General features: G+C 43.4%; 1 protein-coding gene and 1 non-coding gene across 3 annotated transcripts; both read left to right on the top strand.

The window, feature by feature from the left end:
* The first annotated feature begins 1,640 nt into the window (after positions 1 to 1,640).
* Positions 1,641 to 26,097, top strand: TMEM107 (transmembrane protein 107). 2 transcript variants are annotated; one of them, XM_077470623.1, is made up of 6 exons: positions 1,641 to 1,788; positions 2,437 to 2,531; positions 5,267 to 5,334; positions 6,351 to 6,451; positions 21,782 to 21,878; positions 22,131 to 26,097. In XM_077470623.1, exons 2-6 carry the CDS (start codon positions 2,445 to 2,447, stop codon positions 22,198 to 22,200), a joined length of 423 nt encoding a protein of 140 aa, XP_077326749.1. In that variant the 5' UTR covers positions 1,641 to 1,788; positions 2,437 to 2,444; the 3' UTR covers positions 22,201 to 26,097. The 2 variants fall into 2 exon arrangements, with proteins under 2 accessions (XP_077326749.1, XP_077326750.1); XM_077470624.1 differs by lacking the exon at positions 21,782 to 21,878 and adding an exon at positions 20,298 to 20,394.
* On the top strand, positions 14,059 to 14,132 carry TRNAT-AGU (transfer RNA threonine (anticodon AGU)). The gene has a single exon. It is a non-coding gene; the product is annotated as a tRNA-Thr (tRNA).
* Positions 26,098 to 27,388: the final 1,291 nt, after the last annotated feature.

Raw genomic sequence — 27,388 nt, 5'->3', positions numbered from 1 at the left:
TTCCAACATAGTTTCGGCAATACAGTTCAGCGAAACCATCACATAATGTTACGGAAGTGATGTTACACACAACACAAACACGGGCCACGTTGTTGCGTACTGCGCATGCGCGATGCGTTCCAAACACTTGCGCCGTGCGTTCCAACATAGTTTCGGCAATACAGTTCAGCGAAACCATCACATAATGTTACGGAAGTGAAGTTACACACAACACAAACACTGGGCCGTTCGTTACAACACTAATACTTCCCTTGTTACCTAGTAGGTTTTGCATTGCTGGGACTTGTAGTGCCTATCCTGAGCTACATGCTTCAATGTTCAGAGTCCTCATCCCTATCCCCATGCTTCAATGTTCAGTGTCCTCATCCTTATCCCCGAGCTTCAATGTTCAGTGTCCTCATCCCTATCCCCCTGCTTCAATGTTCAGTGTCCTCATCCCTATCCCCGAGCTTCAATGTTCAGTGTCCATCCTTATCCCTGTGCTTCAATGTTCAGTGTCCTCATCCCTATCCGCAAGCTTCAATGTTCAGTGTCCTCATCCTTATCCCCATGCTTCGATGTTCAGTGTCCTCATCGAAGCAGGGGGATAAGGATGAGGACACTGAACATTGAAGCTCGCGGATAGGGATGAGGACACTGAACATTGAAGCAGGGGGATAGGGATGAGGACACTGAACATTGAAGCTCGGGGATAAGGATGAGGACACTGAACATTGAAGCTCGGGGATAGGGATGAGGACACTGAACATTGAAGCTCGGGGATAGGGATGAGGACACTGAACATTGAAGCATGGGGATAGGGATGAGGACACTGAACATTGAAGCATGTAGCTCAGGATAGGCACTACAAGTCCCAGCAATGCAAAACCTACTAGGTAACAAGGGAAGTATTAGTGTTGTAACGAACGGCCCAGTGTTTGTGTTGTGTGTAACTTCACTTCCGTAACATTATGTGATGGTTTCGCTGAACTGTATTGCCGAAACTATGTTGGAACGCACGGCGCAAGTGTTTGGAACGCATCGCGCATGCGCAGTACGCAACAACGTGGCCCGTGTTTGTGTTGTGTGTAACATCACTTCCGTAACATTATGTGATGGTTTCGCTGAACTGTATTGCCGAAACTATGTTGGAACGCACGGCGCGAGCGTTTGGAACGCATCGCGCATGCGCAGTACGCAACAACGTCACTTCCGCACCATCCTGTGATAGGCATCAAACTGTGACACTACACCGTCAGAATGTGTATCGGAAGTGACGTTTCGCCACTGTCATCTTGCTGCACCCTGCACTCCTCCATAGTAAGGATACACTGAGAAGGGGCAAGCGGACATCTTGTTACACCCACCGGATTTTTGCATTTTACACTTATTTTTAACAGTAAAGTGAGTTTATATAGTGAAATACAGTACTTAGAACCCCGTATGAATGTTTAGCTGTTTAATTTTAAAAGCAACAAAACTTTTGTCAGATTAGCAAACCTATGGGATCAGCTGGCTTGCCGCTGCTTTTAAAATGTAACATCTAACCAGACAGACGGTGTTATAAGTCCTGCTTTTCACTATATAAACTCATTACACTGTTAAAAAAAAAAAGTTAAAAAATGCAAAACTCCGGTGGGTGTCCGCTTTCCCCCTTCTCACTGTGTCTTTACTGTGGAGGAGTACGGGGTGTAGCAAGATGGCGGCGACACACGTCACTTCCGCTACACATTCTGACGAAATAGCGGCGGCGGTGGTTAAGCGGCTAATTGTTGCTAGGCAACCCATGGTGAGCGGGGCGTACGGCAGGTAATACTTTATGTGTATCGGGTTATGATTCTTAATGTATCGGGTGGACTGTACCATCTGCAGCAGACTAGAGGGGGGTGTCTGTTGATTCTTATACTGGCCAGGCTATGTGTGGTTTAGGTTTTCCTTCCTGTGCTGTGGTGTAAATGAACCTCCAGGGGGTGTTGGGTAATGTAATGCTCTGGCACTGGAGGTGTTCAACAGATTTTGGTGGGGGGCTAAAATTGCTATTGAAGTGGGTGGAGTCTTGGCTTCGGCACTTCCTGTTAGAGGGTGACAACTGGGGCGACATTTTAAATTTTTTTTGGCTCAGTCCCATTTTTACTCTATTTGCATCTATTCCGGTAAGGCTGTTGATATTTGAGCGCGGGTGCCCTTTAGGGCCCTTGGCAGACCCACTACAGCTGGGAATATGCCATTAGCAGACCACCAGCTCTTGCAAGACTACAAGTCCCATCATGCCTCTGCCTCTGGGTGTCATGCTTGTGGCTGTCGAAGTCTTGCTATGCCTCATGGGACTTGTAGTTCTGCAATAGCTGTAGGTCCGCTAATTGCATATCCCTGCACTACAGGATTGGTCTGCCAGTGCTAGAATAGTGGGCTGTCCTCTCTGATAATAATAACGTCTTTCTATCTTTCTGATTACAGATCCCACAATGGCCGTCATCAACAGTCTAATCCCAGCCAGGTTTCTGACGCTGTTAGCTCACCTGGTCATCGTTGTCACCATATTCTGGTCAAGGGTGAGTGCCTCCCTTCATTCCAGGCGGGCAGAGCTATTGGTTCAGCCGCCGATCTGCTGCCGCTGTAGCGAGTACATAAACTGTCCCTTAGGGGGGCGCTGTTTACAAAAGCCTGCAGCCTGTGCTCTCTCCTCCGCATACTGCGGGTCATCGTTGGGAAGATAGATGGGCTCAGGCATGTACGCAAACCCGCACGGGCGGAGCCCACCAGGAAGTCGGTGCTACGCTAATCACGGGCAGTGAGACATTTCCCAAGCTATGCAGCCGTGGATCAGGGCTGGTGCAAGGATTTTTGACACCCTAGGCAAAACCTCACTTTTTTTTTATGAAATGCCCATCAAATGCAGCCTCACCATTGCCCATCAAATGTGGCCTCACCATTTCCCATCAAATGCGGCCTCACCATTGCTCATCAAATGCAGCCTCACCATTGCTCATCAAATGCAGCCTCACCATTGCTCATCAAATGCAGCCTCACCATTGCTCATCAAATGCAGCCTCACCATTGCTCATCAAATGCAGCCTCGCCGTCGCCCATGAAGTGCAGCCTCGCCGTCGCCCATGAAGTGCAGCCTACCAGTGCCCATCAGTGAATCTGTGCTTGTTTCCATTCATTCGGTAGTCTGGACACAGACACAGTCCTCTGCCACCACTGCGCCTCTGACACTATGTGCGAACGAAGCGACGTCTGCCTGCTGATGCTGAGACTTAGCTGCTTGCTGCAGAGAGAAGAGAGTAGGAACACCAGTGGCCGGGCGCCCTAGGCGGCTGCCTAGTGGTAGCACCGGCCCTGCTGCGGATCGGGAAAATGTCTCAACGCCTGCGATTAGCGCTGCACAGTGCCGACTCTCTGGCGGGCTCTGCACACACCTGAGCTCATCCTTAATTGGCAGTACAACACATATAGGGGTTTATTTACTAAAACTGGAGAGTGCAAAATCTGGTGCAGCTCTGTATAGAAACCAATCGGCTTCCAGGTTTCATTGTTAAAAGCTTCATTGAACAAGCTGCAGTTAGAAGCTGATTGGCTATCATGCAGAGCTGCAGCAGATTCTGAGTTCTCCAGTCTTGGTAAATTCCCCCCATTGTCTTCATATCACCCAGCGTGGCGCTTGGCTTCTAATGTCCGGCAGTGCACTCTCTGCAGATTGGAGGAAATCGATCGCTGTCACATGACCTCCAACAAATTAAATGATCTTTTCAACAATTTGTTGCTGTTAAGCCCCACCCTCTGCACCATGAACCACTTCCCGCCCCGTAGGATGTCCGATGACGTCCTGGACTTTGAGCGGTGATACCGGCAACTACAGTCATTATCATCCCGGGAGCTTTCATTTCTGCCGGCGATTGCTGTTTAACCACTGCCCAACCATCCGCCATTGTTATACGGCGACAATATGACTCTCCTGCGCAAATTGCGGTAGCTGTACAGTGGTTTGCGCTGTTGCGGGCAGGCGTGCGGCGCGCTTGCTCATGCTGCAGGAGCATGCCCACGGGGTCGGGGCGGACTCAATCTCCACCGGCAACCCGCGATTGCATTTCCCTGTTCTGCCAAATGACAGTGATTGGGAACAGCGATCTCTGTGTTGTCACTAGTAGCCCATCCCCCCTACAGTTAAAAACACCTCCCTAGGGATCACACTTAACCCCTTCCCGGCCAGTGACATTTTATACAGTAATCCTTGGCTATTTATAGCACTGATTGCTGTATAATTGTCAATGGTCCCAAAAGAAAGTGTCCAATCTGTCCACTGCCCCGATAAAAATTGTAGATTGCTGCCATTAGTAGTAAAAACTATTTAAAAAAAATAAAAGTCCCTAAATCTATCCCCTGTTTTGTAGACGTGATAACTTTTGCACAAAAACCAATTAATATATGGCTATTACGATGTTTTCTTTTTTTTGCAAAAATATCTAGAAGAATATATATCGGCCTAAAGTGAAGATTTTTTTTTTTTTATATATATATATATTTTTTGGATATTTATTATAACAAAAAAGTATTTATTTTTATTTTTTTTCAAAATTGTCGCTCTTTGTTTGTTTATAGCGGAAAAAAAAACAGCAGAGGTGATAAAATACCACCAAAAGAAAGCTCTATTTGTGGGGGGAAAAAAGGACATCAAGTTTGTTTGGGTACAGCGTCACATGACCGCGCAATTGTCAGTTAAACTGAAGCAGTGCAGTATCGCAGTAAATGGCCTGGTCATTAACGGGGTAAATCCTTCCGGGGGCTGAAGTGGTTAAAGTAAAAGCATTCCTAGTGGCTTAATAGTCGCTGGATAGGTCTTACATTCGGCCGAAGGCTGACTTCACGCTAATGAGGACCCTAATGTAAGGGGCGGCTCTGATGGGGACCCTGACGTGAGGGGTGATTTTGTTGTGTTTTACTGAAGTCCATTCTCTTTTGTTCCGAATTATATCACGCTGATTACAAAAAAAAAATCCAAGTAAATCGAATCCATTCATGCTTTGTTCATATAAACTTGATTTTATGCCTGAGAACCTCTGCTTTAGATTCTAGGAAAGATTAGAGAAAGTCATTAATTATTATTATTATTATTATTATATATATATATATATATATATATATATATATATATATATATATATATATATATATACATTTTTTATTATTATTAAAATGTCAAAAAGGATAAAATCAGAAAGTCATGAATTTTTATATATATTTTAACCAATAAACCTTTTTTGTCTTTTTTTTTTTTTTTTTCTAGGAAAATAATGTTTTAGCCTGCTTGCCTGTCAGTTATACACAGGATCAGTACAATGCAGCTGACACTCAGTAAGTACTGCCCCTCCTCCGGCAGGGTGATACAGACAGAAGGGGCTATGAGTCTGTCCTCCTCCTGCAGGGTGATACAGACAGAAGGGGGCTATGAGTCTGTCCTCCTCCTGCAGGGTGATACAGACAGAAGGGGCTATGAGTCTGTCCTCCTCCTGCAGGGTGATACAGACAGAAGGGGGCTATGAGTCTGTCCTCCTCCTGCAGGGTGACACAGACAGAAGGGAGCTATGAGTCTGTCCTCCTCCTGCAGGGTGATACAGACAGAAGGGGGCTATGAGTCTGTCCTCCTCCTGCAGGGTGATACAGACAGAAGGGAGCTATGAGTCTGTCCTACTCCTGCAGGGTGATACAGACAGAAGGGATCTACGAGTCTGTCCTCCTCCTGCAGGGTGATACAGACAAAAGGGAGCTATGAGTCTGTCCTCCTCCTGCAGGGTGATACAGACAGAAGAGAGCCATGAGTCTGTCCTCCTCCTGCAGGGTGATACAGACAGAAGGGGGCTATGAGTCTGTCCTCCTCCTGCAGGGTGATAGGGACAGAAGGGGGCTATGAGTCTGTCCTCCTCCTACAGGATGATACAGACAGAAGAGGGCCATGAGTCTATCCTCCTCCTGCAGGGTGATACAGACAGAAGGGAGCTATGAGTCTGTCCTCCTCCTGCAGGATGATACAGACAGAAGGGAGCTATGAGTCTGTCCTCCTCCTGCAGGATGATACAGACAGAAGAGGGCCATGAGTCTATCCTCCTCCTGCAGGGTGATACAGACAGAAGGGAGCTATGAGTCTGTCCTCCTCCTGCAGGGTGATACAGACAGAAGGGAGCTATGAGTCTGCCCTCCTCCTGCAGGGTGATACAGACAGAAGGGAGCAATGAGTCTGCCCTCCTCCTGCAGGGTGATACAGACAGAAGGGAGCTATGAGTCTGTCCTCCTCCTGCAGGGTGATACAGGCAGAAGGGAGCCATGAGTCTGTCCTCCTCCTGCAGGGTATTAATTATCTCCTCTTCCTGCAGGTTGATCGTGGCTCTGTCTGTGACATTGGGGATGTTTGTCATTGAGCTGGCTGGTTTCCTCTCTGGAGTGTCAATGTTCAACAACACGCAGAGCCTTCTATGTATCCTTTGTACAGCAAATGTTATACTCTATGCAATGTAAATATAATTGTGTGTCTGATATGTGCACACAAAGGGGGAGATTTACTAAAACTTGAGCACTCAGAATCTGGTACAGCGGTGTATAGCAGCCAATCAGCTTCTAACTTCAGCTTGTTCAATTAGGCTTTGATGATAAAACCTGGAAGCTGATTGGTTTCTATGCAGAGCTGCACTAGATTTTGCACTCTCCAGTTTCAGTAAATCCCATAAAGTTTGTACACGCTGCAGATGTGTGTTTCTTGTGCAGTACATTTTGGACTTGCCAGTACTGCTGCCTAAGGTGTATCTAGAGGAGAAGGGGAGGGCAGTGGTAGCGGTTACGTTCTGGGATCACTTACTGTTTAATTATTAACTTTTAGAAAGTATTAGATTAAAAGAGAAGTATGGACAGGACTTGACGGCTGACGTCACAGAGCCTTGAAGGATCCCAACCATATTGTCAGGATGCAGAGGGTGAGTATGAATGTTTATTTATTTTTTTTGACAACCTCAAACTTTTCCTTTTTAAGTTTTTTTTTTTTTTTTTTTTTTTTTTTTTTTTATTTATTTATTTTTTATTAGACATTAACACTTAACTCTGGATTAATGGCTAAGTACATCGTTAACCGCTTCCTGCCCAGCCGCTGCAGTAATCGCAGGGTCGGAATAGCAGGCGCCGGCTGCACAGCGGGGGTGCCGATGCTCATGACCGCCGGCTACGGGCGATCGTAAGCAGGAGACACAGAACAGGGACGAGTGTATGTAAACACACTTCCCTGTTCTGTTCTGAAGAGGAGTGACAGATCGTGTGTTCCTATTAGCTAGGAACCACAATCTGTCACTTCCTCTAGTCAGTTCCATCCCCCCTTCAGTTAGAATCACCTCCCAGGGAACACAGTTAACCCCTCGATTGTGCCCTAGTGTTAACCCCTTCACTGCCAGTGCCATTTTTACAGTAATCAATGCATTTGTATAACACTGATCGCTGTATTAATGCTAATGGTCGCAAAACTGTGTCAAAATTGTCCGATGTGTCTGCCATAATGTCGCAGTCACGATAAAAATCGCAGATCGCCGCCATTACTAGTAAAAAAAATAATAATAAAAATGCTATAAATCTATCCCCTATTTTGTAGACGCTATAACTTTTGCGCAAACCAATCAATATACACTTATTGCAAATTTTTATTTTTTTTACCAAAAATATGTTGAAGAATACACATCGGCCTAAACTGAGGATAAAAATTAGTTTTTTTTAATATATTTTTGGGGGATATTTAATATAGCAAAAAGTAAAAAATAATGCTTTTTTTTTCAAAATTGGGACTATTCTTTTCTTTAAAAATAAAAACTGCAGAAGCGATCAAATACCATCAAAAGAAAGCTCTATTTGTGGGGAAAAAAAGGACGTCAATTGTTTCGATACAACATCGCACGACCGCGCAATTGTCATTTAAACTACGCAGTGCCAAATCGCAAAAAATGCTTTGGTGAGGAAGGGAGTAAATCCTTCTGGGGCTGAAGTGGTTAAAGTACATATGAGAGATGTCTTTATCTTCCAGAAGATTTGTGTTTCTATCTGACTTTTGAAGCCAAGCCCTTTCATGAAGAACTCTCTTGAGTATTAAGACATTTAAATATAGGACCATACAAGAAGAATATTCTTTCTTTATTCCTTTCTGTCCAGCTTCTGTGCTCCTCCCCTATTAGAAGCCCCATTTGTAGGCGTTATTAAGGTTGAGCTCAGGCAAAGCTCAGTTGTCACTGCCCAGTTCCACCCCATGTCCTTTTATTGGTTGCTAGAATGCAGGTGACCCCTGCCTTAAAGCATCTTTTTTGTTGCTAGGACGCAGGTAACCCCTGCAGCAGTCTTTTGTTGCTAGGACACAGGTGGCCCCTTCCTCAGAGTGTGTTTTATGGTTAGAACACAGTCGGCTCCTCGCTCAAAGCCTCTTTTTTTTTTTTAGCTAGGATGTAGGTGGCCTCTGACTCAGAGCCTCTTGTGTTGCTGAGACGCAGGTAACCCCTGCAGCAGAGTGTCTTTTGTTGCTAGGATGCAGATGGCCCCCGTCACAGTGCTAGGATGCAGATGGCCCCTGGTTTTAGAGCATCTTTTGTTGCTGGTGGCCTTTTCTGCAGAGTGTCTTTTGTTGCAAGGACGCAGGTGATCCCTGTTGCAGATCATCTTTTGTTGCTAGGGTGCAGGTGGCCCCTGCCGAAGAGTGTCTTGTTGCTAGGATGCAGGCGCATTCTGCCACACAGTGCCATTAGTTGTTATGGTGCAGGAGGCCGTCTGCTTCCTAGTAGCTAATTAAAAGCTATGTCAGCAATGAGACAAGGTAGAAAGACAGGACAAAGAGCTATATGCGCTATGTCACCTGGGGACAGGTGCAAAAAATAAAGTGCAGTGAGACATCATCTTCTTTAAGCACTTCAGTACCGTGCTATAGCCAAAAGACGGCGCAGTACTTTCGTTCTGGGAAGGGGTCCATAGACGTACTCCCAAAACTCCACCCCACTGCACACCAACTGCAGTGCGCATATACAGCTGATCACAGATCAAGGTAAAAGGCCAATCACAACGGCCCTTTAGCATGTGATCAGTACAGCCTCATCATCGCTCATCAGTGCCCATCAGTGCAGAAGAAATATTACTTATATGCTGGAGAAGCTAAGGAAATGGGATTATTACGGTGCCCATCAATCAAACAAACAGAAACAAATTGATTTTAAGAAGGCAAAATATATAGAGTACAAATTCGAAAAAAGAAAAATTATATTTTTATTTAATACAATAAATAATCAGAATACATAGACAAAATACACGTCTAATAAGTCTAATTGGTCAAAGATAGTAGCGACCTTGTAGTTACTCCGTGGTCAAGAGTATCCCAACATGTTTCGCCATTACAATGGCTTCTTCAGGGGAACCAAAAAGTTACCAAAAGATAGATGAGATAATAAGCTAAAGGGACATAACAGAAAAAACAAACAAAACCTTTAGAGAAAGTTCCGGGTTGTGTGCTGCCTGGCTTTTAGCTGAATAAATCTCACAATCGGATAGAATTTGATAGGAAAATATGTTCACCCATAGTGCTCACTGAAATGGTGTGTATTTGATATCAAAAACACTAGAAGTATACATACCCCTGACTCGCTCCTCAGCACGGGATGGGTGGGGCAGTCTCCTCGGGTAGAAAGCAATCCAGCCTAACAGACCACCATATGCGACTGCAGGGGGTAGAGAAGGTGGCAAATTGCCCCAAAACTGCTTAAAAAGAAGGGACATGGTCAAAAAAGAATCTAAAAATAAATGCTAGTTTAAACACCCCCGTATACGGGGGGGACAAATATATTGGGGCCATCACGGCCTCCATACGTACCAAAATTAAATTGCTGAAGTAGATGTATGTATAAAACAGGGACGCCAAAATTATAATGACTTAGCCAGAAAAAACGCTGGATGCGTACAGGGTGCAGCTATTAATGGAAAGAAAAAAAAAAGGAAAAATTCATTTTTGGATAAAGCAATTTCATGTATTGTACCTTTTAATTCATATAGCGAAAGAGCATTGTGCAGGCTTACCGCGGCGGTGCGCTCGCGATGGCAGGGCGGCATTAAAGATTGGACGTACCTGTATGCCAATATGCCTGCCCGTGCCAGCCATTCTGCCGACGTACATCGGTGTGCGCTGGTTAAGAAAGCTTTATGCAGTAATCAAATTATCTATTTATTTATCAAAAAATAAAAGGTGAAGGGTAAAGGGATATATACAAAGACAGCCATATTGTGAAACATCTATGAAAATAAATCAAATCTCATAAATTTAGAAACAAACAGTTGTCCTAAAAGATCAAAAGAATATAATAAAAATCAAAATTGAAAATTAAAAAAAATATATATAAAAAAAAAGGGGGGGGAGGGGGAGGGGGAAAAAAATTATTAAGTTACGGTAAGCAATCAGTGAGTATGGCTGGTCATATGGCGGGGAGGGCTCCATAGGATCAAAATGATTTACAAAAAGTGTTTGAAGGTAATATATTCATTCAAACCCGGATATTTTGTCGCATTCAGAGTATGTATCCATTTTGTTTTTCGAGTTGTAGTAAAGTAGAATGGATCTCTCCACCTCGGACATGCGCAGGCATATGTTTAAGAGCCGAGAATCGTATCATATTAGAGTCAAAATCATGTTGGTGACCAATGTGTCTATTAAGAGCTGTTGTGCAGAGACGCTTCGATTCTGGCAGCATGTGATCTCTAATACGCTTGAGAAAAGGAGCGTTTCGTTTTGGCAATGTAAAAACATCCGCAACGGCAATTAGCAAGGTAAACCACCCCAATTGTTTTACGTGTAACGTTATATTTGATGGTATGTTGAGATCCATTGGGCAAAAGAGTATAGGAGGAATTGGAAATAAATGAACAAATGTCACAAGATCCACAGGGAAAGGAGCCTCTCTTGGAAACCCTAGTTGGTTGTTTGGACGCAAAGTGACTAGTTACAAGACGATCTTTTCATGGATGAAGATCTTCGATACGTGAGTAAAGGATCGGGCTTGATGTATTTTTGAATAGTTTGATCAGCCATAAGTAATGGCCAATATTTCATAAGAATTTCTTTCATTTGAGAGTGTTGTCGTGAGTATTGGGTAATAATTGAAATTGGTTGATCAGTCATAGGAGGTTTTTTGGAATAAATAAGGTCATTCCTATTTAAATGAACCACTTTATTAAAAGTTCTTTTAACCAGTTCCCGACCGGCGCACGCCGATATACGTCGGCAGAATGGCACGGGCAGGCAAATGGGCGTACCTGTACGTCCCTTTTAAATTTGCCGCCCTGCCATCGGGAGCGCGCCACCGGTGGCCCGCTCCCGTGCTGGTCGGGACCCCCGTGAGTCCGGTCGCGGGTCCCCACGGACTCGATCGCTGCGGGCATACCCGCGATCATCTCACGGGGCGGCCGCATGAAGAAATGCCGTTGTAAACAGAATTTCTCCTGTCTGCCTAGCAACTAGTGACGTTGATCTCTGCTCCATGTGATTGGAGCAGAGATCAATGTTCACTAAATGAAAGCCCAACCCCCCCAACAGTTAGGAACACTTAACCCCTACACTGCCACCCACTGGTTAACCCCTTCACTGCCAGTGTCATTTACACAGGAATCGGTGCATTTGTATAGCAGTGATTGCTGTATAAATGACAATGGTCTGCCATGCCATAAAACTATCCCCTATTTTGTAAACGCTATAACTTTTGCGCAAACCAATCAATAATCGCTTATTGCGATTTTTATTTATTTTTTATTTATTTTTTTACCAAAAATATGTAGAAGAATACGTATCGGCCTAAACTGAGGGAAAAAAATTGTTTTTTTTTTTTATATATTTTTTGGGGATATTTATTATAACAAAAAGTAAAAAATAATGCGTTTTTTTTTCAAAATTGTCGCTCTATTTTTGTTTATAGCGCAAAAAATAAAAACCGCAGAGGTGATCAAATACCACCAAAAGAAAGCTCTATTTGTGGGAAAAAAAGGACGTCAATTTTGTTTGGGAGCCATGTTGCATGACCGCGCAATTGTCAGCAACAATTTAGAAAAAATCTATTTTTTTTTTTTTTACATTTTTGCTATAATAAATATCTCCCAAAAATATATAAAACATTTTTTTTCCTCAGTTTCAGCCGATATGTATTCTTCTACATATTTTTGGTAAAAAAAAAATGCAATAAGCATTTATTGATTAGTTTGCGCAAAAGTTATAGCGTTTATTAAATAGGGGATAGTTTTATGGCATTTTTGTTAATCTTTATTTTTCTTTATTAGTAATGGCACGATCAGCGATTTTTTTTTTTTTTTTGGTGCCTGCGACATTATGGCGGACACATCAGACACTTTGGTGCGATTTTCGGGACTATTCACATTTATACAGCGATCAGTGCAATTAAAAATGCATTGATTGCTGTGTAAATGTGACTGCACACTGTAGGGGTTAAGTGTGTCCTAGGGAGTGATTCTGTGGGGGGGGAGGGGCTGGCTGTGTGTGACACGACACTGATCACCGCTTCCGATTACAGGGAGCGGTGATCAGTGACAGTGTCACTAGGCAGAACAGGGAGATGCTTGTTTACATTAGCATTTCCCCGTTCTCCATCTCCGTGAGACAATCGTGGTATCCCCACAGACATCGAGTCCGCGGGACCCACGGTCACGCGTTGCAGACCGCCTCCTAAAGGGCAACGTACAGGTACGTGATTCTGCAGGTTCGTGCCCCTTTGCCGCAGTATATCTGCGTGAGGGGGTTGGGAAGCAGTTAAGATGGCATTTTAGTCAAAAGACACGGCATAAAACTAAAACAACTCAGGTGACTAAAATACGACTAAAACTAAAATAGCATTTTAGTCCAAAGACTATAACTAAAACTTTATCGAAATTTGAAATTAACAACTGTACTGAAAATTTGGCCTGTTCAGGAAGGGGGTGAAAGTGTCTGGGATTGAGGTGTTTAAATACTGGGACGCTTTTTTTTTTTTTTTTTTTGCTTTTTTTTACATTTTATTTGAACCATATGCAGACCGCCCCACACACATATACTGCGGCCACTCTGTGCCAGATCACATATCTAGTACATGGTCTGACACTTCTGGGTCTAATTGGACTCAGCAGGAGTCAATCAATAGGTCTGGCGGACATCACCGATCATTTGGGAGACAGGCAGAGCAGCGCTCCGCCTATGTAAATAAGGCAGATCGGCGTTCTGTGAGAGGGGAATGTGCTGATCCTGTGTTTCTGCTAAGCAGGAACACAGATCTTTACCTTCCCCCCAGTCAAAGCACCTCCCCCGCAGTTAGTAAGCACACCGAGAGACCACATTTAACCCTTTGAACGCCCCTGATGTTAACCCCTTCCCAGCCAGCGTCATTAGTACAGTGACAGTGCATATTTTTAGCACTGATCACTGTATTAGTGTCACCGGTACCCCAAAAAGTAATAAAAGTGTCAATTACTGTCCCGATTTGTCTGCCGCAATATCGTTGTCCCGCTATAAGAGGCGGATCACCGTCATTACAAATAAATAAATAGAAATGTAAATCTCCCATACATTTTAAATATCCCATAACTTTTGCACAAACCAATCAATATACGCTTATTGTGTTTTTTTTTTTGTTTGTTTTTTTTTTATTAAAAATATGTAGCAGTATATATATTGGCCTAAATTGATGAAGACATTTTTTTAGATTTTTTTTTTTTGTATTGGATATGTATTATAGCCAAAAGTAAAAAAAAAAATAAAAAAAAAATTCTCAAAATTTGTCTTTTTTTTTTTTTTTAATGTTTATAGCGCAAAAAAAAAAAAACGCAGAGGTGATCAAATACCACCAAAAGAAAGCTCTATTTGTGGGGAAAAAAAGAACGTCAATTTTATTTGGGTACAACGTTGCATGACCGCACAATTGTCAGTTAAAGTAACGCAGATAGTGCAAGAAATGGCCTGGTCATGCTTGGGGGGAACCTTCTGAAGTGGTTAAGAAGAGCAGGTTGTCATATGTGATGATGGTTTATGTTTTGAGATCAGCCACCCAGGGCGCTGTGGCTTAGTTGGTTAAAGCGCCTGTCTAGTAAACAGGAGATCCTGAGTTCGAATCTCAGCAGTGCCTGGTCTTTTTCTAATTAGAAATGGACTTTCTCCTCAATGTATTGAGACACTGAACATGTGGACCTTCAGGGGTCAGTATTTCCCAGGCTAATAGAATGTTTTTGCTAAATAAAAAAAAAGTGGAATTTTGGGGTTTTCAACTTTGGAACATTTAACCACTTAAGGACTAGGCCTTTTTATTTTAGTTGTGTTTACAAGTTAAAAACTGTTTTGTTTTTTTGCTAGAAAATGACTTAGAACCTCCAAACATTATACATATTTTTTTCTAAAACTCTAGAGAATAAAATGGCAGTCATTGCAATACTTTCTGTCACACCGTATTTGCGCAGCGGTCTTACAAGCGCACTTTTTTGGGGGAAAAAAACACACCTTTTTGAATAAAAAAAAGACATCAGTAAAGTTAGCCCAATGTCAGCCCCCGCACTTCTGGCCCCGTTTACATTACACAGCCCCCCGCACTTCTGGCCCGTTTACATTACACAGCCCCCCGCACTTCTGGCCCCGTTTACATTACACAGCCCCCCGCACTTCTGGCCCCGTTTACATTACACAGCCCCCCGCACTTCTGGCCCGTTTACATTACACAGCCCCCCGCACTTCTGGCCCCGTTTACATTACACAGCCCCCCGCACTTCTGGCCCCGTTTACATTACACAGCCCCCCGCACTTCTGGCCCTGTTTACATTACACAGTCCCTGCACCTCTGGTCCCTTTTACAATACACATTCTCTGGATCCCTTTACACATTCCCTGTACCTCTGGACCTCTTTACATTACGTAACCCCCTGCACCTCTGGACCCCTTTACATTACATAGCCCTCTGGACCTTTTTACATTACACATTCCCTGCACCTCTGGACCCCTTTACATTACATAGCCCTCTGGACCTTTTTACATTACACATTCCCTGCACCTCTGGACCCCTTTTACATTACATAGCCCTCTGGACCCCTTTTACATTACATAGCTCCCTGTACCTCTTGACCCCTGCATTTTACACAGCCCTCCTGCATATCACCCCCCCCCCCCCCCCGGCTGTTTAAGCACTTTTATTGCTGTTAGAAGGAATGTGAGATAGTAATAGGCAGTGACAGGTATTCTTTATGAAGGGATCTGGGATCTATAAGACCCCAAATCCCTCCTTTGCACTTAAAAGCATTTAAAACGCCAAGTTTGGCTGTTTTGAATACTGTAATTTTTAAAAAAAATTGCTGACTTTAAGTCTCCTATAAACCAGAAATGATGTCATGACATTGCTTCCGTGTTACTAGATCCAAGACCCGATCGAAGCTGATTCTGGCTTCGTCCGGGTCCCCGGCCAGCCAGCGGACGTGCCGGCTGATCGCTCGTGCCTCCCGGTGGGACAGTAGAGCCCGGGCAAGCCGCAGGAGGATGTCCCCTCCTGCTGCTTGGGTTAAGCGGCTTCTTAGATTGTTATCCTAAGAAAGCCGACAGCCGGCTCTAGAAAACGGTACCGGGGTGATGCGTGCAGCTGCAGGCATCAATCCGGTACAACCCCTTCAAGCCAAGGCTGCATATTTGCTTGTGGTCAGCGTGAAGGGGTTAAAATACCTGCGGGCCGGGAGCACGCAAATTCATCATGTGCACTGACGGGCCGGACAATTAGCGGTGGCGGGCCATAGGTTGCCAACCAATGCTCTATAGCAGTGATGGTGAACCTTGGCACCCCAGATGTTTTGGAACTACATTTCCCATGATGCTCATGTACTCTGCAGTGTAGCTGAGCATCATGGGAAATGTAGTTCCAAAGAATCTGGGGTGCCAAGGTTCACCATCACTGCCCTATAGGAACTTTTATGAAAAATATAGGGTACCAGCATTTGCCAGTATTTTACAGGCTCACACCTTAACATGTTGGGTATCTACTAGCCACAACCCCCTCTTTTATATTTTACCAGAAAAATAAATAAATAGGTAATATATTGCATTTATGTGCCCTAAAAGAAACTTTGGTGTATTTTTTTTTTTTTTTTTTTTTTTACTGAAACTTTTTGTGTTATTTTATTTTGTAAATAAAGCACTGTGCTAATGTCGCATGAACATAAAAAAAAATTAGAACTACCGCTATTTTATTGTCCAGGGTGCCTGCTTTCAGAAAATGTATGTTTGAGGGTTTTAGTTCATCTTCAGGTCTAAAATAATTTTTTCAGCCACGTATGCAAAAAAGGTGAAGCTTTGTAAGGAGGTCTGGTGTCAGATATTTAAATGTAAAAATTTCCGTAAAATATTATATTTAAAATGAAGTGGGGGGTGGGGGGGGGAGTCGGGTCTAATGAAACCATTTATACAACAGTAATGCCTATTCTTCTAGTATCTTAATTATATTCTCAGAAAAAAACAAATACATAAGATGTTCCATATTTCATTTTGAATATATTTTGTCCCTGAGTATTTCAGATTATTGTATGCGGCAGCTGTGAGTTAATGTAATCATTTTGATAATAAAAAATACATGGCCCGTACGGGGATCGAACCCGCGACCTTGGCGTTATTAACACCACGCTCTAACCAACTGAGCTAACCGGCCATTAGTGTCAGGATTACTAGTCACAGTAAAACAGAAAAACAAGCTGCAATAGACTTTAAGGTATTTTTTAATCCATTTTTATGGCCCCTCTATTAGAAGCTGGCATAGCACACTATGTTAGTTGTTTTTAAAAAACAAGCGTTCTAAATACCGAGTTTGAGCTGTCTTCAGGCTGGTCACATGACTCCAATGGATGCGTTCTGCGGGAAGGGCCGTGATCTCCCTCTGACGTCAGCCGGGGAGATCACGTGGCGACTCGTCTCCTCCCGCAGAAGCTCTGTTTCCTAGCCGTAAAGCGGCCGGGAGTCACGTGACCGGCCTGAAGACAGCTCAGATTCGGTATTTAGAACGCTCGTTTTTTAAAACAACTTACATAGTGTGCTATGCCAGCCTCAAATAGAGGGGCTGGCTGTGACAATTTTTTTTTTTTCAAGAATAGCGGCGGGAGAGGGGTGGGGCAGAGACGGACACAGAAGGCGCTGATAGGAAGGAGGGAGAGAGAGGACAGCAGCGTATGATGAAGGGATGTACTCTGACCACAGTGGTCAGGGCTCATCAGCCCTGATTTTCGTGGTCAGCCCAGAGAGGGCATACAGGAAGTGGAGGGTTCAGCCAGGTTTTTTTTTTTTTTTAGAGGGGGGCAGATTATACAGCACAAGCACTGTGCTGTGTAATCTGCTTTAGACCCCTTTCACACCAGGGCGTTTTGCAGGCGCTATAGCGTTAGAAATAGCGCCTGCAAAACGCCCTAAAGAAGCTGCACCATTGTGTGTAGTGTGAAAGCCCTCGGGCTTTCACACTACAGCGGTGTGCTGGCAGGACGTCAGAAAAAGTCCTGCCAGCAGCTTCTTTGGCGCAGTGAAGGAGTGGTGTGTTTACCGCTCCTCCACCGCTGCTCCCCATTGAAATCAATGGGGCAGCGCTGTAATATCGCCGGCAAAACGCCGCTATTGCGGCGTATTGTCGGCGGTTTTAACCCTTTCATGGATGCTAGCGGGGGTAAAAGCGCTAGCGCCCGAAATGCGCCGCAAATCCGGCCGCTAAAAATAGCAGCGTTTTACCGCCCACGCTATCGGCGGTGTGGTGTGTAAGGGTCTTAAGGGACCAGGATCTGTGTTTATTTATTTTTTTTTGGGTTAAGAAACACTTTAACCACTTCAGCCCCAGAAGATTTGGCTGCTCAATGACCGGGAATCATTTTAGCGATACGGCACTGCATCGCTTTAACTGACAATTGCACGGCCGTGCGACGTTTCATGCAAACAAAATTTACGTCCCCCCCCCACAAATAGAGCTTTCTTCTGGTGGTATTTGATCACCTCTGCTGTTTTCTCATTTTTTGCACTATAAACAAAAAAAGAGCGACGATTTTGAAAAAAACGCAATATTTTTTACTTTTTGCTATAATAAACATGCCCCAAAATATATATATATAAAAAAAAATTCCTCAGTTTAGGCTGATACGTATTCTTCTACATATTTTTGGTAAAAAAAATCGAAATAAGTGTATATTGATTGGTTTGCACAAAAGTTATAGCGTCTACTAAATAGGGGATAATTTTATGGCATTTTTATTGTAATTTTTTTTTTTTTTTACTAGTAATGGCGGCAATCTGTGATTTTTATTGGGACTGCGACATTATGGCGGACACGTCGGATAATTTTGACACATTTTTGAGACCATTGGCAATTTTACAGCGATCAGTGCTATAAAAATGCATCGATTACTGTAAAAATGTCACGGGCATTGAAGGGGTTAATGTGTTAGCTATTGTGTGTTCTAACTGTGGGGGGGAGGGGACTGTCTAGGAGGAGAGAGAGATCGGTGTTCATACTTAATGTGAACACAGATCTGTCTCTACTCCCCTGAAAGAACGGGATCTGTGTGTTTTAAGTCCTTAACCACTTGCCCACCCAGGCCAATTCTGACATTTCTCTCCTACATGTAAAAATCATAATATTTTTGCTAGAAAATTACATAGAACCCCCAAACATTGCTATATATATTTTTTTTTAGCAGAGACCCTAGAGAATAAGATGGTGGTCGTAACTTTATCTTGCACGGTATTTGCGCAGTAATTTTTCAAACGCATTTTTTTTTTTAAACGTTTCGTGCTTTAAAAAAAAAAAAAAAAAAACAGTAAAGTTTGCCCAATTATTTTGCATAAAGTGAAAGATAATGTTACTCCAAATAAATAGATACCTAACATCTCATGGTTCAAAATTGCACACACTCTTAGAATGGCGCCAAACTTCAGTACTTAAAAATCCCCATAGGCGACACTTTAACATGGTTACATGTTTTAAAGTAACAGAGGAGGTCTAGGGCTAGAATTATTGCTCTCGCTCCACCGATCGTGGCGATATCGCACATGTGTGGTTTGAACGCCGTTTTCATATGTGGGCGCGACTTACGTATGCGTTCGCTTCTGCGTGCGAGCACACGGGAACAAGGGCACTTTAAGAAATTAAAAAAAAAATGTTATTGTTAATTTTACTTTTATTTTTCTAGCTTGCCACTTTTTTTTTTTTTGATCACTTTTATTCCTACCACAAGGAATGTAAACATCCCTTGTAATAGGAATATGGCATGACAGGTCCTGGGGCAGGTGTTCTGTCAGATTAGGCGAATGTGTAACGGAAGTGACGTTCCGTCGCCGCCATCTTGCTACACCCCGCACTCCTCCACAGTAAGGATACATGGAGAAGGGGGCAAGCAGACATCTTGTTACACCCACCGGAGTTTTGCATTTCACAGTTATTTTTAACAGTAAACAGAGCTTAGAAGGTGAAATACAGTATTTAGAAATCAGATGGACTGTTTAGATGCATCGATTTCGATACACTAACAAATTGAAGCCAAACTTCAGCTCACCTTGCACTTACATAAGTTTTTCCTTTTTGGATAAGTAACATACCTCCTGTATTGGTGAGACACCACTCTGGAGGCATGAGAACAGGAGGCACAGCAAACAGCAACATTGTCAGTCTGGGTAAAAGGTAGTGTTAAATGTATTAACAGATTTACATACACTAACAAATTGAAGCCAAACTCCAATATGGGAATCTTCAAAAGTGCTCCCTCCTTCTAATGCCCACGCAAACTAGCTTGTGTAAGGAAGGTACGCCTACTTATTTTCAGCCCGCTCCGGTCTGGTCACATTATTTGGCTCCCCTATGTAAGCCAGTGGCGGCTGCAGGGGAGAGGAGGGAGCACCGACAACAGATGGCCCATAGGAGTCTATGGGGGACCTCACTATGACCACGCTCTGAGCGTTGAGGAGTGTTCTCTCTTCTCCCCTGCAGCCACCGCTGGCTGACACTGGGGAATATGTGACTGGACCGGAGCTGCATTAATATAGGAAAGTATATACATCTTTCTTACAAAGGTTAGTGAACAAAGGTGTTAGGAGGAGGGAGGGAGTATATTTTAGTATAGCCCAGGATTCCACCTATTTGATAAAATGGCTTGTGTGGCAACTATGCATGTTATTTCAAATTCTGTGGATTTTTTTATTTTAAATACTATTATTATAATACTATATTATTATTTATTTAAAATATTAAATACCTGGTTTTGATTTTTATGAGTCCCTAACCCAGTACTGTGCCCTTCAGCCATAGGAGCCCATGCTAGTGCTAGTGTGGCCCTTCTCTTCTACCTCTTTGAGGGCTGGGAGTGCTCCGTGATTTGGTGGATATTTGCTTTCTGCAGGTGAGTGCTAGAAAGACGAGTGTCCCTCAAGGGTAAGGGATTATTGACTTGAGACAATTGTCGTCCAATCTGGTTGTGGGTGGACTGTTCAATCACCAAAATATTTCAAGTGATTGTAAAGTATATGCAGTATCTCACATGTGACAACACTGAAGAAATGACACTTATATGGCTACAATGTAAAGTAGTGAGTGTACAGCTTGTATAACAGTGTCAATTTGCCGTCCCCTCAAAATAACTCAACACACAGCCATTAATGTCTAAACCTCTGGCAACAAAAGTGAGTACACCCCTAAGTGAAAATGTCCAAATTGGGCCCAAAGTGTCGATATTTTGTGTGGCCACCATTATTTTCCAGCACTGCCTTAACCCTCTTGGGCATGGAGTTCACCAGAGCTTCACAGGTTTCTACTCCTCCATTATGACATCACTGAGCTGGTGGATGTTAGAGACCTTGCGCTCCTCCACCTTCCATTTGAGGATGTCCCACAGATGCTCAATAGGGTTTAGGTCTGGAGACATGTTTGGCCAGTCCATCACCTTTACCCTCAGCTTCTTTAGCAAGGCAATGGTCGTGTGTTTGGGGTCGTTATCATTAGGGTTGCACCAATACCGATACTAGTATCGGTGCCAATACCGAGTATTTGCCCAAGTACTTGTACTCGGGCAAATGCCCCCGATGCTTCACCCGATACCTTTGCATGCAGAGGCTCTCAGAAGTCAGTGGGTGGAGAAGGCGGAGAGCGAGTCCTGGCACACTGGAGAGCGAGTCCATGTAGCAGAAGGTAAGTTGGCTGGGGCATTCCTGATTCACAAGAAAGCCCGCAAACATTTTGCTAAAGACAAGCAGACTAAGGACATGGATTACTGGAACCGTGTCCTGTGGTCTGATGAGACCAAGATAAACGTATTTGGTTCAGATGGTGTCAAGTGTGTGTGACGTCAACCAGGTGAGGAGTACAAAGACAAGTGTGTGTTGCCTACAGTCAAGCATGGTGGTGGGAGTGTCATGGTCTGGGGCTGCATGAGTGCTGCCGGAACTGGGGAGCTACAGTTCATTGAGGGAACCATGAATGCCAACATGTACTGTGATATACTGAAGCAGAGCATGATCCCCTCCCTTCGGAGACTGGGCCGCAGGGCAGTATTCCAACATGATAACTAGGGTTGCACTAATACCACAAAATGCTAATACTTTAGGGTACTGCTTAGGTTTTCTAGATATTTCATGATCTGCTTTAACAAGCTGAAGCCTGTAAATGATTGAACAGACCATCTCTAGAAATAAATGGCAATCTGCTATAATATTTTATAGGATTGTTTAGCTCCATTCCTCTGTTTCTGCCCTGCATTGTTACCAACGCTTTCCTTGACGCTGCCCTCCCAGCCCTGGTTGCCCACTGCTCTGCGTCGGTCAGCCTTTCCCTGTTTGTGTCCCAGAAGTGGGAGTGCACCTCCTATTGGTATATCTTTGGCTTTTGCAGGTACATATTAAGGTGGTGGGGGGGGGGGGGGGGGGCAGTGACAAGATGAAGGATTAAGATGACAAACCGGCTGAAGCATGCAGAGAGCAAAGACAGCATAAAGAAGGAGGATTGTAGACAGGGGGAGGGTAGAGAAGAGACGAATGTAAAAGGATAATGCAGAGGAGATAATCTGTCATTTCTTGCTGAATAACCTCTAGGCAGCCATGACCGCTTCTCCTGGTAACCCCGACCTCTTTTCTCTCTCCGCAGCGCCTTCCCGGCCTTCACCGAAATAATCGTCTTCATCGCTGTGCTTGGATTTAAACGGAAACCTCTGTGATTTCTTTATACAACCAAATTACTGTTATCATAATCACCAGGGTACCAGGAACAAGCTGGATTGGGGGTCATTCACACTTTTGCACTTGGGCACCATTGTACACCATAATGCCGGGACTAAACCTCTTGAAGGGTTCAGTTTTGAGGTTTTCAAAGGTACAGGTCAATGTACAGAGCCTTGAAAAAGTATTCACACCCCTTGAAATTTTCCACATTTTGTCATGTTACAACCTAAAAACGTAAATGTATTTTATTGGGATTTTACGTGATAGACCAACACAAAGTGGCACATAATTGTGAAGTGGAAGGAAAATGATTAATGGTTTTCCAAATTTTTTACAAATAAATATTTGAAAAGTGTGCGGCAAATTTTTTATTCAGCCCCCCTGAGTCAATACTTTGTAGAACCGCCTTTCACTGCAATTACAGCTGCAAGTCTTTTTGGGGATGTCTCTACCAGCTTTGTATATCTAGAGGGTGACATTTTTGCCCATTCTTCTTTGCAAAATCACTCAAGCTCTGTCAGATTGGATGAAGAGCATCTGTGAACAGCAATTTTCAAGTCTTGTCACAGATTCTCAGTTGGATTTAGGTCTGGACTTTGACTGGACCATTCTAACACATGAATATACTTTGATCTAAACCATTCCATTGTAGCTCTGGCTGTATGTTTAGGATCATTGTCCTGCTGGAAGGTGACCCTCTGCTCCAGTCTTAAAGTGGAGTTCCATCCAGAAATGGAACTTCCGCTGTTCAGATTCATCCCCCCTCCGGTTTCACATTTGGCACCTTTTCAGGGGGGAGCAGATACCTGTCAAATCCAGGTACATGCTCCTACTTCTGGGGTAAAATACTGCACATTGTGCGGTGATCTACGCAATGTCCAGCAAATCACCCCCCTGCTGTCTTCTGGGAGACACACAAGTCCCAGAAGACAGCAGGGACCAATTGGAATGTGCAGCGAGACTCGTGCAAGCGCAGTAGGGAACCAGGAGTGAAGCCGAAAGTCTTCACTGCCTGGTTCCCTTTCCAGAAATGGCGGCGGCGGCACCCGGGAGGCGACCTGAAGATCGGTGCCGAAATTGCAGGCTCCCTGGAAAGGTAAGTGTCCTTATTAAAAGTCAGCAGCTACAAATACTTTTAATTTTTTTTTCCTCCAGCGAAACTCCGCTTTAATGCCCCGTACACATGATTGGAAATTCTGCCAGCAAAAGTCCGATGTGAACTTTTGGTCAGAAATTCCGACCGTGTATATGCTCTATCAGACTTTTGCTGGCAGGTTCTCTATTTTTTCGGGGGAAAAAGTTCTGATCGGAAATTCCGGTCATCTGTAGCAATTCCGACGTGCAAAATTCCTACGCATTAGTCTTTTGCAGACTCTAACAGGTTTTCTTCTAAGATTGCCCTGTATTTGGCTCCATCCATCTTCCCATCAACTCTGACCAGCTTCCCTGTCCCTGCTGAAGAAAAGCATCTCCACAACATGATGCTGCCACCACCATGTTTCACGGTGGGGATGGTGTGTTCAGGGTGATGTGCCGTTTTAGTTTTTCACCACACATAGCGTTTTCATTTTAGGCCAAAAAGTTACATTTTGGTCTCATCTGACCAGAGCTCCTTCTTCCACATGTTTGCTGTGTCCCCAACTTGGCTTCTCACAAACTGCAAACGGGACTTCTTATGGCTTTCTTTCAACAATGGCTTTCTTCTTTCCACTCTTCCATAAAGGTCAGATTTGTGGAGAGCACGACTAATAGTTGTCCTGTGGACAGATTCTCCCACCTGAGCTGTGGATCTCTGCAGCTCCTCCAGAGTTACCATGGGCCTCTTGGCTGCTTCTCTGATTAATGATCTCCTTGCCCGGCCTGTCAGTTTAGGTGGACGGCCATGTCATGATAGGTTTCCAGTTGTGCCATAATCTTTCCATTTTCGGATGATGGATTGAACATCGTGAGATGTTCAAAGCTTGGGATATTTTTTATAACCTAACCCTGCTTTAAACTTCTCCACAACTTTATCCATAACCTGTCTGGTGTGTTCCCTGGCCTTCATGATGCTGTTTGTTCACTAAGGTTCTCCAACAAACTTCTGAGGGCTTCACAGAACAGCTGTATTTATACTGAGATTAGATTACACACAGGTGGACTCTATTTACTAATTAGGAGACTTCTGAAGGCAATTTGCTCCACTAGATTTTTATTTAGGGGTATCAGAGTAAAGGGGGCTGAATAAAAATGCACGCCACACTTTTCACATTTTTATTTGTAAAAAAAAAGTTGAAAACCATTTATCATTTTCCTTCCACTTCACAATTATGTGCCACTTTGTTTTGTTCTATCACATAAAATCCCAATAAAATACATTTAAATTTTTGGTTGTAACATAACAAAATGTGGAAAATTTTCAAGGCACTGTACATACATTAAAAACAAAATGTCTCCTGCGTATAAATGTGATAGCCTGGTATAGGTATATAACATGGTACTCGACCTGTGGCCCTCCAGCTGTTGCGGAACTACAAGTCCCAAGAGGCATTGCAAGGCTGACAGTTCTAAGCATGATTCCCAAAAAAAACTAAAACAAAAGAGGGAGCACCAGCCTAGTGCATTATTCCACAACATTTATTTTACCAGTTCCCACCCAGGCAAATTCTGACATTTCTCTACCGCTTGTACAAATCTGTATTTTTTTATTTATTTTTTTATAGAAAATTGGAACCCCCAAACATTATATACTTTTTTTTTTTTTTTTTTTTTTTTAGAGAGAGAATAAAATGGTGGATGATGCAACTTATTTATGTCACATGGTATTTGCACAGCTTTTTTTTTTTTCTACGAACACTAGATAATACCTGTTTTTTTGTTAAAATATAAAAGATTATGTTACCCAGAGTTAAGATACCTAGGACGTCACCCCTATAAATTGTGTGTGCCCGTGGAACGGCACCAAACTTTGGTACCTCAAAATCTCCCTTAGCGAGATTACCAGCTTAGCGTTACACAGGAGGCCTGAAGCTAAAATGATTGCTCTTGCTCTAACATTCGCAATGATACCTTATATGTGTGGTGCGATTGCAGTTTATATATGCGTGCGGGACCTACTGTACGTATACGTTCATGTTTATGTGAAAGCACAGGTGGAGGTGAGTGCTTTAAAATTATTTTTTTAATTGTTTATTTTTATTCAAAACTTTTTAATTTTTTTTTTACAGTCTCTTTAATTTTTGTTTTTTTCTATCAACTTTATTGCTTTCACAAGGAACGAACAACATGCCGTTTTGAAAGCATGGGCTGTGACAGGTCCTCTTTGTGGAGAGATCTGGGGTCTATTAGCCCCTAAATCTCTCCACTCTCCTCCAATGCAAAGACCCAGGCATCCCAAAAAAAAATGCAACGGCAGGGACTTCTGTAGGTCAAGGTCAAAAAGTATGAACCAGAGGCCGTGGCAGCGCCCTAGACAGCAGTGCACTCTAGGTGGCTGCCTAGTGGTAGCACCGGCTCTGCTTGGATGGCAGGTGGTGAGACTTTGTGTACCAGAAGGAAGCATGGCTTTGTGTTGGTGGTGGCAGAACTCAAGGCCTGGAATCCAAGGGGAACTGGGATGGGGGGGCAGAACTGGGAACTTGATGGCAGGAGAGTTTAGTTTGGAACTGGGGAATTGGGAACCATGGGGGGCATTACTGGGAAATGGTCACAGAAATCAAATCAACAAAGTCCTTTAAAAATTTCAAAAATCCATTGGGTCCTTCATCCAGCCAGTGCCTGCTCCATAAAGTTCATGCCAACATGTTGGTTTTAAATTATTTTTCTACCAATGTCTACTTTTGTAAGTTGACTTTTGTAATATTTTTTAATAAAATGTATGTTTTATATATTATTAAAAGTGGATTTGTTTTAAATTGTTTCTCTATAACATTTTTCTTTTTTAATTTTGTTACCATTTTTATATCTGTCCTATCTTTTTTTTAGCTTACATGGTGCTACTCAGGCTATATTGGATCTCAGATTTCACCAATGTTAGTAAAGATAGGTACAGACGGACTTGGTTGGGTCGGACGGGACTGGCAGAATTTCCATCCGTGTGTGGCGCTCACTTTTCGACAGAAGTCAGTCGGTAGACTCTTTTTGAACAATCATGTTGGAAATATTTCATTCGTTCAGCCCGCTGGCAGAATGAAAAACTAGCTGTGTATACAAACTAGCTGTGTATACAGTGGTGTGAAAAAGTGTTTGCCCCCTTCCTCATTTCCTGTTCCTTTGCATGTTTGTCACACTTAAGTGTTTCGGAACATCAAATCAATTTAAACAATAGTCAAGGACAACACAAGTAAACACAAAATGCAATTTGTAAATGAAGGTGTTTATTATTAAAGGTGAAAAAAAATCCAAACCATCATGGCCCTGTGTGAAAAAGTGATTGCCCCCTAAACCTAATAACTGGTTGGGCCACCCTTAGCAGCAACAACTGCAACCAAGCGTTTGCGATAACGTGCAATGAGGCTTTTACAGCGTCCTGGAGGAATTTTGGCCCACTCATCTTTGCAGAATTGTCCTAATTCAGTTACATTAGAGGGTTTTCGAGCATGAACGGCCCTTTTAAGGTCATACCACAACATCTCAATAGGATTCAGGTCAGGACTTTGGCTAGGCCACTCCAAAGTCTTCATTTTGTTTTTCTTCAGCCATTCGGTGGTGGACTTGCTGGTGTGTTTAGGATCATTGTCCTGCTGCAGAACCCAAGTTCGTTTCAGCTTGAGTACACGAACAGATGGTCGGACATTATCCTTCAGGATCTCTTGGTAGACAGCAGAATTCATAGTTCCTTTTATCACGGCAAGTCTTCCAGGTCCTGAAGCAGCAAAACAGCCCCAGACCATCACACTACCACCACCATATTTTACTGTTGGTATAATGTTCTTTTTCTGAAATGCAGTGTTCCTTCTACGCCAGATATACTTGGACACACACCTTCCAAAGAGTTCCACTTTTGTCTCATCGGTCCACAGAATGTTGTCCCAAAAGTCTTGGGGATCATCAAGATGTGTTGTGGAGAAATTGAGACGAGCTTTGATGTTCTTTTTGCTCAGCAGTGGTTTTCTCCTTGGAACTCTGCCATGCAGGCCATTTTTGCCCAGTCTTTTCCTGATGGTGGAGGCATGAACGCTGACCTTAACTGAGGCAAGTGAGGCC

Source organism: Lithobates pipiens, unplaced genomic scaffold (assembly GCF_037356315.1).
Source record: "Lithobates pipiens isolate NorthernLeopardFrog02 unplaced genomic scaffold, aLitPip1_a1.2 Scaffold_8, whole genome shotgun sequence".
NCBI lineage: Eukaryota > Metazoa > Chordata > Amphibia > Anura > Ranidae > Lithobates > Lithobates pipiens.
This window is presented reverse-complemented; position numbering and strand designations above follow the sequence as displayed.

Excerpts from the sequence above, each read along its gene's own strand:
- TMEM107 (XM_077470623.1), top strand. The coding sequence starts at position 2,445 with ATGGCCGTCATCAACAGTCTAATCCCAGCCAGGTTTCTGACGCTGTTA. Across the intron at positions 2,532-5,266 it reads TCACCATATTCTGGTCAAGG|GAAAATAATGTTTTAGCCTG; the intron begins GTGAGTGCCTCC and ends TTTTTTTTCTAG. Across the intron at positions 6,452-21,781 it reads CAACACGCAGAGCCTTCTAT|CCCTGGTTGCCCACTGCTCT; the intron begins GTATCCTTTGTA and ends CTGCCCTCCCAG.